At 43.3% G+C, this 14,906-nt stretch overlaps 1 protein-coding gene across 1 annotated transcript; it reads left to right on the forward strand.

The window, feature by feature from the left end:
- Positions 1 to 6: 6 nt before the first annotated feature.
- MYOD1 (myogenic differentiation 1) lies at positions 7 to 3,443 on the forward strand. The gene is made up of 3 exons (XM_010086765.1): positions 7 to 553; positions 2,049 to 2,127; positions 2,753 to 3,443. Exons 1-3 carry the CDS (start codon positions 11 to 13, stop codon positions 3,004 to 3,006), a joined length of 876 nt encoding a protein of 291 aa, XP_010085067.1. The 5' UTR covers positions 7 to 10; the 3' UTR covers positions 3,007 to 3,443.
- The last annotated feature ends 11,463 nt before the right edge of the window (positions 3,444 to 14,906 follow it).

Consider the following 14,906-nt stretch of genomic DNA (forward strand, 5'->3'; position numbering starts at 1 on the left):
ACTGGGCCCCATGGAGATGGCCGAGGGCTCCCTCTGCTCCTTCACGGCCGCCGATGACTTCTACGACGACCCGTGCTTCAACACCTCCGACATGCACTTCTTTGAGGACCTGGACCCCCGGCTGGTGCACGTGGGGGGCCTGCTGAAGCCCGAGGAGCACCAGCACCACCACAGCCACCACCACGGGCACTCGCACGAGGAGGAGCACGTCCGGGCACCCAGTGGGCACCACCAGGCTGGCCGCTGCCTGCTGTGGGCCTGCAAGGCTTGCAAGAGAAAGACCACCAACGCCGACCGCCGTAAAGCTGCCACCATGAGGGAGCGCCGGCGACTCAGCAAGGTCAACGAGGCCTTCGAGACCCTCAAGCGCTGCACCTCCACCAACCCCAACCAGCGCCTGCCCAAGGTGGAGATCCTGCGCAACGCCATCCGCTACATCGAGAGCCTGCAGGCCCTGCTGCGGGAGCAGGAGGACGCTTACTACCCGGTGCTGGAGCACTACAGCGGAGAATCGGATGCCTCCAGCCCCCGTTCCAACTGCTCTGACGGCATGGTGAGTGCCCCAGGGAGGACACCTTGCCACCGAGGCGCCCTGGACGCTGTCGGTCCAAATGTGCGCAGGGCGAGTTGTCTTCTCCTACCTTTCCTATAGCAGCTGCCTTCCGTACCTCCCCAGGCAGAAGACAGAGTCCATTCTCATTCCTTGGGCTCCAGCAGCAAAGGGAGGTGGGATCCCCGCATGGCAGGATCTCTGGGAAAGAAGAAAAATCTGTTACACACATTTTCGCCTGGGATGAGAAGTTAGGCAGGTCCCCCTGTGTCTTGGGGAGCCAGGGGACAGCTGCTGGGGGAGCACTTTGGGAAGTGGCCTGGGATGGGTACCCAGGGGCAAGGGGAGGTCCAAGACCTGCCGGTGTTCCCATAGCTCCTGGGGCATCCGCTTCCATCTTCTGCTGTACCATTACCTTTGAATCACAACAGAGAGGAAGGTCCCCCTTGGTCACGGTAGTTACAGGGGAACTGATAAGTGTCTGATTTTTGTTCTCTGCCATTTGTCATGATAACAGGAGGAGCTTAGACAAGCAACAGGAGTTGTTTTTCTTGACCCTTAAAAAACTGTTCTCTATTTCTCTTCTCACTTCATCCCCTCCAGAGACATTTACAAGCCATAGGAAGGAGAGCCCAAGCTTTCAGTCCTGTTTGTACGCTATGGGGAGGGGAGAAGAAGGGTGGGTGCCAGAGAGGGTGTCTCACTGCCACATCTTTTCACTGGGACTATAGGCTCAGGCTCTGGTCTGACTCTGGGCTGGTGGGATGTAGTGACTGGAGTGCAGGACAGCCGTCTGGGATGGGATCTCGACGGCACTTTTAAGACCTGATTTTTTTTCTGTGTTCTGGTGGGGATAATTGTTACTGGATGGAATATCTGTGATTATTAGATAGTTAGCAGATTGGAGAGAAGATTTACACAAATGGTATTGCCTCAAAATGCAGCCTTTTTCTTTTGTCAGAGTAATTTCATTGTGGTTTAAAGTATTAGAAACAAACATATTGGTTAATGTTTTGAGGCTTTTTCTGTAAAAAATAGAAATGGGAACAGAAACTAAAGGAATTAAAAAGGGACAAACGTGACTAGAGGCTTTTAAAGAGAAATTCATGTTTGGAAAAGCCTTCAGAAATTAAATCCAAAAACCCCTCAATCCCCTCTTGGTCTCCCTGTTGTAAATTGAAGATACGTGTAGGGCAGTATCTGATCAGAATGCTGGAAAACCTCATCTCATTTGCTCATCTTTACAGCATTCGATACAACAATAATGGTAATTTTCCTTTGGAGAACAGTTGTGCCACACAAAGTATTCTGGTGTGAATCCTCTTCTAGCCAAGTTAAGTTCTGCCTCATTCAAAGAAACTAAAGCTTGATGGCGTTTCAGCCAGGACTGGAACGATGGCACAGAGTAGGGACTGAAATACAAAATGGGATGGTCGCTGGGATTTCAGTAAATGCTTTCCCCCGCTGGTGACCTCACCCAGCTTTCTCTCCTTTCCAGATGGAGTACAGCGGGCCTCCGTGCAGCTCCCGCAGAAGAAACAGCTACGACAGCAGCTACTACACAGAATCACCAAATGGTGAGTATGTGCCGTAACGGCCATGGGGAACACAGAGACACAGGCAGCCAATGCAGCAAACTACCCCGTGCCGTCTCTGTCCCCGGTTGTTTAGCTGACCCCGGCTGGGCTGAAAGAGGAACCTTTCTTTCCAGGCAGCGAGCTGTTGATGCCAATGGAAGCACTGGATTTCCTCTAGATGTGTTTGCAAATATGGGGATATATTATAGCTGCATTTCCTATTTTGCAAATACAACATCTGGAGAAAAACATATTCTTCTCTTCAACTAACAATGTTTAACCATGTTTTTTGCATGAAGACTCTTCTAACTCTATCATTGATCCAAACTGGAGAAACTGTCGATTTATTTCAAATCTTCTCTTTCCCAGGACTGAATTGAAGCCCTGGATCCACCCTGTCCCCAAAATAGCATACTTTGGTTGGGTCTTGTCCATTTTTCAAATTACAATCTCTGTTTTCTGGTAATTGGTGTCCTTCGCTAATATTAATTTCCTCTGAATCTTTACATGCTCACAGCTGCATACCGTCAGCCACTCACTGGGGTTTTATGAAAGAACTACATCCCACTGACATTAGATACCCATTGGATAAACTGACTGGATAAACTTTTTGTCTGTTTTTTAGATCCAAAGCATGGGAAGAGTTCTGTTGTTTCCAGCCTCGATTGCCTCTCGAGCATTGTGGAGAGGATTTCCACAGATAACTCCACATGTCCTATCCTGCCTCCAGTGGAAACCGTTGCTGAAGGGAGTCCCTGTTCCCCCCCAGAAGGAGTGAGTCTGAATGAGAGCGGAGCCCAAATTCCTTCCCCCACCAACTGCACCCCACTGCCCCAGGATACCAGCAGCAGCAGCAACCCTATCTACCAAGTGCTATAAAGGCAAGTCCAGCTGGACTGCACTGAAAATAAATTGCTCTGTTCAGCCACATTCTGAGACCTGCCTTCTAGGACTGAAAAGACTTCAAGACTTTTTCCAGTTTTAAAATATCACTCAAAATTCCTTCAAATATACAACTTTTCCAACCTGTATTACTTCAAAATACACCTAGTTATTTATTGGTTGTCAAACTAAAGTTATTTAATATGTCTAGAGATAAAATTGTATACCATGAAATGGCCAATGTTTAATCTGGGCTTTGGGGAATAGGATGGCTCTTGAATGCAGAGGAGAGCAGAAATCTCCAACAATATTGGCATGACAAATCCTTCCTATTACTCCTGTTCTGGCCAAAATAAGGTTGTGGACCATTTTTTTTAAAACTTTTTGTATAAATGTAAATAAGAGTTGCTTTGCAAAAAAAAAAAAAAGGAAAAAAGAGGAAAATGAAAAAAAAAAGAAACAAAAGCAAAAAATAAAACAAAAAAGGGGAAAAAATATTTAATATTGCTTGGTTTGTTGTGTCAAACTTTAACTTTATATATTTATATGATGTGGTTGCCAAGAATGTTTTCAACAGTATTCTAAATAAAGACCCTTATTTATAAAATCTGTGGCATTATCTTGACTTTCATTAGGGCTTCTAGAATTACTAGTACATTTAGGAATGGTATTAAGATCGCTGCCTTGGCAGGAAGAAGATACAGGCCCTGATTCAGCAAAGAAATCAAGAACATGCTTCAGTTGCTCTACTTTCAACTACTTCACATAAATATATTGCTGAAAAGGGATCTACTTTCTTCATAGGGTATCTTGGTGATTACTAAACCAAGTCCTGCACATCAGAGGTCATTATTAAAGAGATCTGTAAGGTCAATAACCATATTTCTCTTCCTCCCCTCCCAAAGTTTACAATTACGTTACAGGACTTGATCTTACAAAGACGCGTACAAGAACAAGGAAGTCCAGGGCAGCTACCATAACAAAGTCATACAAAAGTTTCTCACAAGACCAGGTACTACATTCTTGGACAAATATTCAGATTTTTAATTCAAGTTCTAATTTTCAAGTGTTTGTACCATATTCATATATTCTCAGGTATTAGAAAATAATTGCAAAGGATTTTTTGTCATAAAGTTCAAGGTATAGATCACAGTTTTCCTCAAGTTCAGGATGGAATTTAGGCCAAAGATAGGCAGTTTTAATTTGGATTTGAACTTTACGCATCTCTGGCAGCACTACTCCAGGGATTTACTTCTTGTTTAGAGCCTCTCTAAAAATAACCAGTGGGCTATGTTTCATTCAGTACACATGTGTAACTTTGCAAGCTTGCCATGAAACTGAAAAACGTTAACCCCTGAGCAGGTTGTCATTGGTAAGTAACCATCAGGGCACTTCTGTACATTTGGACAAGAATAACCAGCAGCTACAGCCAATGTGAAACAACCCATTTCTTGTCATATCCCTGTGACTTATGGATTTGGTTTAAACATCACAGTAAAAAAAATAAAAGCAAACCACACACCACAAAAACCAACCCCGATATCATCATGAGCTCTAAATATCTGGATGACAGATCAGTCATATTCTCTCTAACGTGACTATTAAAGAGGGAATTTGTGCAGCTCTTACCTCTTAGGCAGGAAAAAGAAAGAGGGAACAGCCAATCCCACGGGAATGTCTCCCACTCCTTTAGCCATGGGTGCCTTAAAGATCAACACTGAATGGAGAGGAGGGGAGCGAGCGGCCTTGGGTCGAGCACAGCAACGCACTTGCTTCTCCTTCCTCCTGGGCAGAGGTGTGCTCCAAGCTTGCTGCCTAATCTGTAGCCAGAGGGGCAGGAATGGTAGCAGCCACAGCGATCCCTTTCTCATCCGTGCGCTTGTGACCATGGTGGATGATAAATCGGCATGGAGGCACAGGACCACTCTGTGGAGCTGGCCAGGCTCCCGTGGGTCGGAGGAGACTCCGAGGCAGGACTGGCTCCTCAACACCTTCATCAAAGTCCAGTCTCCTGCTGATTTCACTGTGGGCAGAAAACAGTCCAGCTAATGAAGGTTGAACTTATGCCTCTCATTTTTCCATTAAAGAATAAAAATTAAATGAACTTGAGAATGTGCTCATTCATACCAGCATGAATCAGGAGGGTCTCTACTAAGGTCAGAAAAATTCCCCAGGACAGTTTGAAGCCAATATTACCAACTAACAAAAACTAAAGAGAGACAGAGCCTCACAAATCAATGCCTCGCACAGCAACAATAAAATTTTCATTGCCTCCAGCAAACACTCAATCAGGTCCACAATGCAAAAGATCAACAGATGCTTCTGTGAAATACTACAGACTGTCAGAAGTATGGGTTTTACTGTCACATAAATGGCAACCACGAAATGCACCAACAGCACAAAGTTCATGCCTGCCTCACCACTGCACCCCACTTCTGCGCGACACAGTAAGGGGTACCTGGCTGTGAAGCTGGCAGGGCAGAGCGGACACGGCGTGCTTGTGCTCAACAATGTACACGCAGTCCCATCTGAAGTCATGTATATTGCATTTCACTGATTTATTTTAGCAACCCAAGTTTCCACATACTGATGTTAATGTTACAACAGAGAACAAGCATTTAGCACATCCCAAAATAGATGGATGGATGAAGGAGAAAAAAATATTCACAGATTTCCTATGCAGAGCCCATCTTTTTCCCATTGATGCCAGTGAGAAAAGTCTATTGGAGTAAGGCCAAAGGGCGGCAATGCTGATAAATACACATTTAGGTTACAGTTATATTTATTTTTGAACTTAAATAAGGAAAATGTGTTCCCTGTGCAATTACTTCCTGTCTATTTCTAAGGAAATATATTTAAAACAAATGCCTGAAGTGACTCTCCTCCCCTGCACACCAAGAGGATGGCACATTTCTGACAGCAGTATACCCCAGCCTATGGGCAGGCAGTTCAAAGCTGGAAATACTTGGATTCAGAGCTTTAGTTTTTAGTTTATGTTTAGGAACATCAGCAGAGCTGAGGAACTGATACAAGACTAATCCAACATTTACAATTTCTGGTTCTTAAATTGGGCTCCTGAAGGTGTCTATGGGCATTGAGAGCTGATCCTCCAAGACAAACTGCAGTCCAGCTTGGTCTATGGCAACACCCCAGCACCAACAGCCTGAAATCACCAGCCTACACCCCACAGGTTCCAGTTCAATATTCTGCTGGACAGGGCACCTAAAGAAGTACCATCTGATTTTAAAAAATCTGAATCCTGCAGATTGCACTGACGTGCAGAGCCTGGGAGAAACTGGGGTGACTGCAAACCAGTTCCCTTCCCCGAGCTGCCTGGGGAGGACAGCACAGAGCCTGCCTGAGCGCGCTTTGGAGCTTGTCACTGCAGATATTGGAATTGTCCAATGTTTCCTGCGCAACGCTACCTCCAAAGGGAAAGTCATACAGCTACAAATAATTAAAGGGAAGTAGCTGTCTTTGAGCATAAAGATAAGTGTGTATCTTCAAAATGTTTGATTTGATTTGGTAACGTAAGAAAGCCCTACTGGGGCTGCATATCAAACCCAGTATTATCAGTTTATCTTATTCAAACTTTTGCTTTGGAAAAAGTGAAGAGGAATAAATTTATACCTCACATATATGCTACGTGCTTTGATTTTAAATTTCACCAGGTCATTTGCAAATATGAGAATGAACAGGGTCCTTTTTCTACATTCAATATTTCACAGCAAAAAAGTGCAATAAAGTTGCAGGTTTTTAAAAATAACATTATACACCATTTCCCACATTATAATTGAAGCTACTAGAGAAATTTTTCACATACTGGTAATTCAATTTCAGGTAAAAGAAATATGTTAACTGTTCCTGGTATTTTTTTTCCTTTAAAAATATTTTTATCATCTGTATACAAAAATATTAAAGAAATATTAAGTTGGCAGTTGCTTTGCACCAGATGCTGCTACTTTAAAATGCCTTGTCATTTTAAACACAAGATAAAGACCTTACATACGCCCACTGAAGGTGGAAGGAAACACAGTTTTCATTTTGCAGGGGTCTTTGAAAGGGTCGAATTGTGCAAAGGTCAAAACCTGCTCTTTTTACTCATAAAAATGGTATTATCACCTTCAGAAGAACAACATCCAAAAGCGAACAGACAAGCAAATGTTTGCACCTCATACCACCTGCAAGTTAATGCGAAGAAATTAATATTTCCCTTTTGTTTAAATATTATTAATTTGTTCCTTGAAATCAGTGTCAAAATTTCCGCTTCAGGGGGAATAGTTCCAAGCTACGGCACATAATGCTGTCTGGGATAGTGCTCAGGTAGCAGTGCAAAGCCTTGACACAAGCTCCCTGCCGTACCCCTGTGCTCGTGCTCTGCTCACTGACCCACTGTGATCACAACCCCTTCGGATACGCACAGCCTCACTGAACAACCTGGCAGGCTTTGCTGCTCACCTGATCTTGAAAATACAAACCAGAAACTGGCCCCGTAATAGTGCTGGAAGTCTAAACATTTCCAAAATGTTGTCTGACACGGAGCCCGTGCTAGCAGGAGAGGGTATGAAGGTCATTTTGCATAACTTGCATACGGCAACCTTGGCTTTGCTAATAGAGGGTCAAATGGTCTTTGTACGGTCAAGACAGATCTTTGACAACACGATCTGCATTCAGCATGTGAGTGTGGGATGGAGGTAACAGGTTCACATGCCAAACGTCCCAGAGATCATCCCGGGAGGCACACCCGAGTCCCTCATTAAGCACTACTTACTTACTAACCCTTATCTGCTTGCCCTCCCTCAGCCTTTCAAATCACTTGTTTTCCAGCAACTCCGTTGAACCATCATGACTTTCTCTCCTTGATCTATGCACCATGCTCTCCTCTCAAAAGGTTTGTTGCGCAACTGGGAATGTCATTAAGTGGCACTGGCTCTCCTCTCAATATTTGAGATTTCAGGGCTAATGAGGGAGAGAACGGTCCCTAGGGTAATACAGAAGAGCCTCCAGACAGTCCTTTCTCACCCACCTCCCACCAGGAGTTAGAAACACGTCTGGCATAAAGCCACCCAGGCCAGTCGAAGCAACACAGAAATGTCACTGTGGAAAAGAAATCTACCTTTCACATACAGACAATTCTGAATAAAGACTTCAACATGGTAAGCTTAGGAGTGAAAACTGACCTATCCTGTAACCACATGATGATAGAAAACCTCAGGGTTTTCCCAATAACAGAGTCGGCATGGCATTGAACCCACATTTTCTGTCTAAAACATCACTAACTTTTATCTTCTACACGCATCTTAGCAACATCAACTTATGTAAGACTTGATGAATAACCCCACATTCATCAATAGGGAGGAAAACAGTGTACATGAAGTGAAGCTTTCCACTACTTATAAAAAAATTATTAAAAGCTCTGACAGACAATAACCCACTTTATCAGAAATCAAGGGAGGCTGTGATTGGGGGTGGGGTGTTGGTTGTTTTTTTGCTTGGTGTCAGATTCCCTCAGAGGTCTGTCTCTCAGCATGGTCACCTCATGTTTCAAGTCCACGGCTGTAAAAGGGGGTCTCCCAATCTCAGGGGGTGAGATCTGGAGATGCTGGATAGAAACCTGAAATACATCCTCCCTAACCCACCTGAGCGGACCTTGAGCCAGTTTTTGGTCCAACAGCAACATCTGCTGGATAAGATGCAAACTGCATTTCTTTCTGAAATTGTCTCCGTGAATTCCATGTTCTGTTTTTGCATCTTTCTATAATGGAAAAATTTGTTGGTGGGGAAACAACAAAAATAGTCAAAGTCTTCAGTCGGCACATGGAGCCCCATACACTAGGAACAGCAGGAAAAATACTTAGGAAAAGCCAAGCTCTTCCCTATCAACAGCCTTCTACAGAAACAGAGAAAAATTGTAGGAATAGTTTGGCTTTTCTTTTATTACTGCACACATTTTTGGGTACCACTCTACTTTTCTTTAAGTAAAAAAGAAAGACAAAAGGAAAGAGAAGATGGAAGGTCTTCGAAGGCATTGCATGGCCTGTGCTGTAAGCAGTGTGCTGGGGGAGATGGGTGCTTACCAGAAGGCGGGGGGGCAGATGCTCAGGAACAGGAGATGACAACAAGGACCATGATGTGATCCTCTGGTGACCAAGTCCCTCAGCGGGGCGCAAATCATCTCAGCGGGAGCAGTAAACCCCACCTAACCTGCAGGTGTACAACAGGATGAGATGAGAAACAGTTTTTCACAGTTGGAAAGACCATTTTAAGCCACGCAAGGGAAGCTAAGCAAGTGTAGAGGCAACATACCTTATACTTTGGCCATACAACGTTCCTTTCTTTCACACTGATGCTCTACTTCTGAATCCTAAACCAAATGCCCTTGGCTGCCATGACTGAAAGACAAAACTGGGAGAACTTGTCTGTGGCTTGGGATGGATGCTCTGTCAGGACAGAAGGATCCTCGTGGGTCACTGACAACTGCTCTGTACAGAACTCTGTGGCTGACAGCCAGGCCAGGCTTTTTTTCTATTTTCAGTGACAATCCACTGCATTTGAGAACAAATGTCCTGCAAGTGCTGTTTGTGTAGCTCGTGACCATTTTCTTGCATGTGGTTCTGTCTGAAGTTACGGGTTTTGACTGTCACTGTGGGGCAGACTATTGCAATCCTGCCATTTGTGAGAAAAGGGTTTTGTTTTGTTTTGTTTTTTTAACAGAAGAGAGTCAGCAGGTCTGTACTGGTAAAGAAGTACCTTTTTGTTACGAATGTCTTTACTTAGTTTTATGCCACCTGTGGGTTTCCTGAGGCTGGAGCCTGGACAATCCATGTGCCTGTCATAGTCAGAGGTACATTTGCTACTTGCTGCAGTGTAAGGGGAAACTACATTATTGCACAAGCAATATGTATGCTTTTTTTTTTTTTTCCAGACCACTGGAGGGCAGCATTTCTATGAAAAAGAGGACTTGTACATCATTTCTTCAGTGCATACGTACATGGTTTTTTTTTTCCTAAACTTTTATATCTAACTCTTCCTCAGTTCAGGTACAGAGTATCATTTCACACCAGGACAAATAAAATTAATGAGCTGAATTCCTACCTAGTGTAAATTAATCAATCTTATTGGCAGTTGACATGGTGTTGGCACCCGTATTGGTTGGAATTATAACAGCAAGTCCAAATTTATGGTTTGCAAAGGTGCACTTCTATATGAAAAACCCCAGGCCTTTGTGCCTACACGTGAAGGTTTCCCTGTGAGCTGCCTGAAGGTGGTCAGGATGAAGACAATCTTAGAGCAAAGCATTTATGCAACAGCTTCTAGAGGGAGTCCTGTTCTTCAAACGGGGCACTTAATGCTCCCACTACAAATGTAATACCATAGAAATATGAATGTGTGCAGGGAGGAGCACGCGTCACACTGGTCACTTCGTTCCTTTGGGAAAGGAAGCACAGTATGTGCCGAGCACACATGCTCTGCATTCTCAAAGGCTGGCCTCTGCAGACCTAGACACTTGAAGCAGCTTGCAGTTTAAAGCCAGCTGCACAAAATGTAGTCCCAAACATGCCTTTCAAATGCTTCACAAATGCCAATTACATTAAACGATATGAAAAAAGCAACAAAGTAATGCGCCTAATTAACAAAGCTAGAGATGGAGCCAGCCATTTGGTTTGAAGTGCTTCCAAGAGAGATGTTAAATCCAACAGCCAGGGCAACTCTGGAAGAAATAAATTAACATGCTGGGTTAATATTTCAAGCTCTGTGGGAGTAAACAGTGTGTGTGGTGAGGGGAAGCAAAGGTAAAAATATCGCAGGGTGCTATTTTGTTTGTTTGTTTGTTTGCCAAGGACACTTTCGTTTTTGCCATTTATTATTCTTCATGGTATGCTAGAAAATATGCAAGAAGACAAAAAAGTATCAGCATTGTGTCACTGGATTTCCTAAATTTATTTTTTCCCCACCTGTTAAATCTTAGCTCAAGGTCAAGAGAAACCACCATTTAGAGTGAATAAATTATGAGATAGACACATTCATGGAAAATACATTCACAGTGCTCTTTTATCTTCAATACTATGAGCAACCACAGCCTAAAGATTCCTCTTACCATGGGTCTTCTAGAGAATGTCCCGTACATGTCTTTTGTTCCATAATAATTTTTTTCTGATTCTCATAGCTAAGAGCTGACTGATAGCTATCTGGTTCAAAATCTTAGGTACCTGTCATTGGGTAAGCTCTGGCCATCAGAAATTCCCAAGTTCCAGTAAGTACCGTGGCTTGAATCCTTTCCAGTACCCATCTGTTGGCAGCTGTTTCCATCTGCTCCTTCTTGCATGCTTCTGCCCAGTCCCTGGGGAAGAGCAGGAAGATTGTCACGCACTGAACTTGCTTGTTGTGAGCCGGCTGCTCATGTTTCACCTGAATCTGTCATTTCACCTTGTCTGCTCTCTGGCCTCTTTTTGCAATAAGAATTCTGAGTTCTGCTGTGCATCACAGGCAAAACAAAAGCTACTCCTCGGATGTGGATGACAAAACATTATTCCCAAAGTAGAAAGAATTATTATTAAAAAGAGATAGAGAAAAGATTGATCAGATCACTTAATCCTTACAGCTACTAAGTTGTAGTGATTCCTGCATGTATGTTTTGTAGCTGAAGCAACAGATCTTTGACGTGTTTTCACTTTGCGGTGAGTGAAGGCATACGCCCTCCAGGCACTCCGTGACCATGACCGTTACCTGTATCCTTTTTTTGTTTGTTTTTGTGATGAACCACACAATGCAGAAAGAAGGCTTCTCTCTTAATTTGTCCCATTGCTATTTCTGTACTTGTTAACTTGCTATCTAAAGACTAACATTAACTGTCCAGAGCAAATTAAAAGATTTTACTTTTTCTTAACCAAGATAATTAGCTCTGTATTTTGAGATACCATCTCTAGCCTGATTTCCAACTGGACCAAATCCTCTTCAAATCTCTTGGGCCTTCTAACAGGTGTCGCTAAAAATTCAAACCTTCATGCATAAACATGATTTTTTTCCTTCCAAAGTACTTCAAACTACATCCATAAATCAAGTGACATACTGCAGATCCTAGTCAGTCTTAGTTTGGGAGGGGAGAAATAGTCAATGAGACAAGCAATGTAACATAGCGTAGAAACAAAGCTGAAGAAGAATCCATTAGCAATCCAAATGTAATCACCAGGTTTTTGCCCCAACCAGAATTATATGTATTTGTGGATATACAGGCAAAAAGACAGGCGAAAACACCTCCTAAGGGCGGAATAGGCATATACTTAGGAAAACGGTCGGTAATTTCATTGACTTCCCACATCACCTTGTCTGTGGTACACTGTTCTGTGGAGCATACATCTCTCTGCTGGGCTGGGGGATGAAGGGACTGAGAGCAGCCTTGCAGACAGGGACTTGAGGGCATGGGTGGATGAAAAGCTGGACATGAGCTGGCAATGTACGCTTGCAGCCCAGAAAGCCAACCATATCCTGGGCTGCATCAAAAGTATGGCCAGCAGATTGGGGGAGGTGATTCTCCCCCTCTACTCCACTCTCTTGAGGCCCCACCTGCAGTGCTGCATGCAGCTCAGGAAAGACACGGACCTGTTAGAGAGAGTCCAGAGAAAGGCCACAAAAGTGATCAGAGGGATAGAGCACCTCTCCTATGAAGAGGGCTGAGAGAGTTGGGGTTGTTCAGATTTACACTAGCTATAAGAAATAAATTTTTTACAGTGAGGATGGTAAAACACTGGAACTGGCTGCTCAGAGACGTGGTAGATCCCCCACCCTTGAAACATTCAAGGTCAGGCTGGATGGATCTCTGAGCAACCTGCTCTAGTTGAAGATGCTCCTGCTCATTGCAGGGAGGGTTGGACTAGATGAAGTTTAAGGGTCCTTTCCAACCCAAACCATTCAATGATTCTGCAGTGGTCAAACTGGGCTACAGAAGCACAGCACCACTATAGTACTTCTGCATGAAGACCTTTTCATATACGGAATGGTTCTTAACTGGTTTGGCATGATGAAACAAATAAGAAGCTAAAATACTTCTAAATATATCATACAGAATGCAATCTTTTTCTCCACTTTTTAACAGGCAGGATATCTATAAGCTAGAGAATAATTTTAAAAGAACCTGTAGAAATGCATTTTATCTGAAAAAAAATCCAGAGAAAGAAGGCCTTTATTATGGATTTGAGAACTGGGCACCTGTTTTCTCTCATCCCTTCATAGGAAAGCCAACAAACATGCTATTGTGGGCTTATAGGATAGGAACCCATCCTAGATGCACAGAAAGGTCCAATTTTGCACAAGAATAGACCAAATAGTGGAAGGAAGATTCACTTCTCATTTCTTGTTGGCCAGCTCTCAACATCTTGTGCCCGTGATCTCTTTCTGTTTCCTTGTTATTCCCCAGCCCCTTCTACTTCTGGAATACCTCGAGGCAAGGAGCACAACTGCAAAACCTGGCAGAATCCACAGACGAATCAGTAAACAATGACTAAAAGCACCATGGTGTTAGGAACAAACATATTACTGTGCTTCGTAAGTGAAACCGTTTAAATACAAACTGCTGCAGATCTTGTATGCCACCAGGAATCCTGGCCGTGATCTGGAGGGCTGGTGCCATTCCTTTGCACTGAGACTCCTACAGAAGGCTTTCCCAGAGGATCTTTCTGTTCCCTGGAGTGCACAAACCATTACAGTCCCGGAAAGGGAAAGCTGAGCAGAATGTAATAGAGGTCCCATCTTTTCACTACTTGCCCAGTCTAGCTCTCAGCACCTCATTTAACTGGAACAAAAGGCTGCTGTTAATGCTGGGCCACCGGCTCAGGCACAAGCCAGGATGAGGAACTCAGGTGGATTTTGCTTTCCATTCACTCACACTTACATTGTACAAATCCTGGTTATTTACAAAATAAATGCAGCGGATTCCATCCTTAGTGCCAGTGATTTAACTAGCATCACTGAAACTATTATACTTTGTATCTCTTCATGTGCAGCATACAGAGAATTACTTCAACAGGATTAAATGTCATATTTCATGGGACTAGCTGCGTAAACATTTAGAAGAGAGAAAACAGCAAAGACATCTCAGAGTTATTGATTCACGTCAAATATTGAGAAGCTGGGTTAATGAAGGGATTTAAGCAATGCTTTAAACCTTTGAGTCAGCATTGTTGAGACTTATTTGAATTACTCTTACCTTTCAACACTCAAAGTTGTACAAACCATTTATAATTCTGACGATTTACAGGCCATTTTCCCATCTGCTTGTCTGAGAATGTTTCAGTCACTATTGCAAACTCAGAGTAGGCTGGAGAAGTAATAACAGTTGTGGAAAGTGGATCATTCAATAAGTTCTCACTTCAGTTTAAACAAAAAAAAAAAAAAAAAAAGAAAGAACTAAATATTTTTATGTACTAAGTCAGCTGATAGGTGAGCACATATATTGTGTAAAATAGAGGATGTTCCATACTCAGTCAGAAACAAACCCTAATTTTTTTGTGGTTAAATGAAAAAGATACACTTGAGGTGCTGAACTGTAACTACACGCTGTAATGAAGTCACACATTAACCAAGCTGTGCGCCTAGTTTCAGTTACTTAAAGCAGATTTTGCTGTGATTTAGCCCCACGATTTCTTGAGGAACAATTATTTCTGTTTTGGGGAATGCCTCATCAAAGACAAATCCTGGCACTTCTGCTACAGCCGTGACTAAAGTATGTCTGGAACCTCACACTGTTTCAGATCAGCGTATGTGCTCCAAAAGAAACACTCTGCCTGACCCAGTCTAACTACGTGCTGGACTCAAGCGAGTGCTGATGTAAGACAGACAACTCCACAGTTGTTTGCAGTGCTTACCACCTCTCTTGCCAGGAAGGTGCAATCTTCTCTTTC

The sequence above is a fragment of the Pterocles gutturalis genome, unplaced genomic scaffold (genome assembly GCF_000699245.1).
Source record: "Pterocles gutturalis isolate BGI_N339 unplaced genomic scaffold, ASM69924v1 scaffold11196, whole genome shotgun sequence".
Classification (NCBI taxonomy): Eukaryota; Metazoa; Chordata; class Aves; order Pterocliformes; family Pteroclidae; genus Pterocles; species Pterocles gutturalis.

Coding starts and splice junctions, on each gene's coding strand:
- MYOD1 (XM_010086765.1), top strand. CDS start 11: ATGGAGATGGCCGAGGGCTCCCTCTGCTCCTTCACGGCCGCCGATGAC. Junction 554..2,048: donor CCAACTGCTCTGACGGCATG/GTGAGTGCCCCA, acceptor TCTCCTTTCCAG/ATGGAGTACAGCGGGCCTCC. Junction 2,128..2,752: donor CTACACAGAATCACCAAATG/GTGAGTATGTGC, acceptor TCTGTTTTTTAG/ATCCAAAGCATGGGAAGAGT.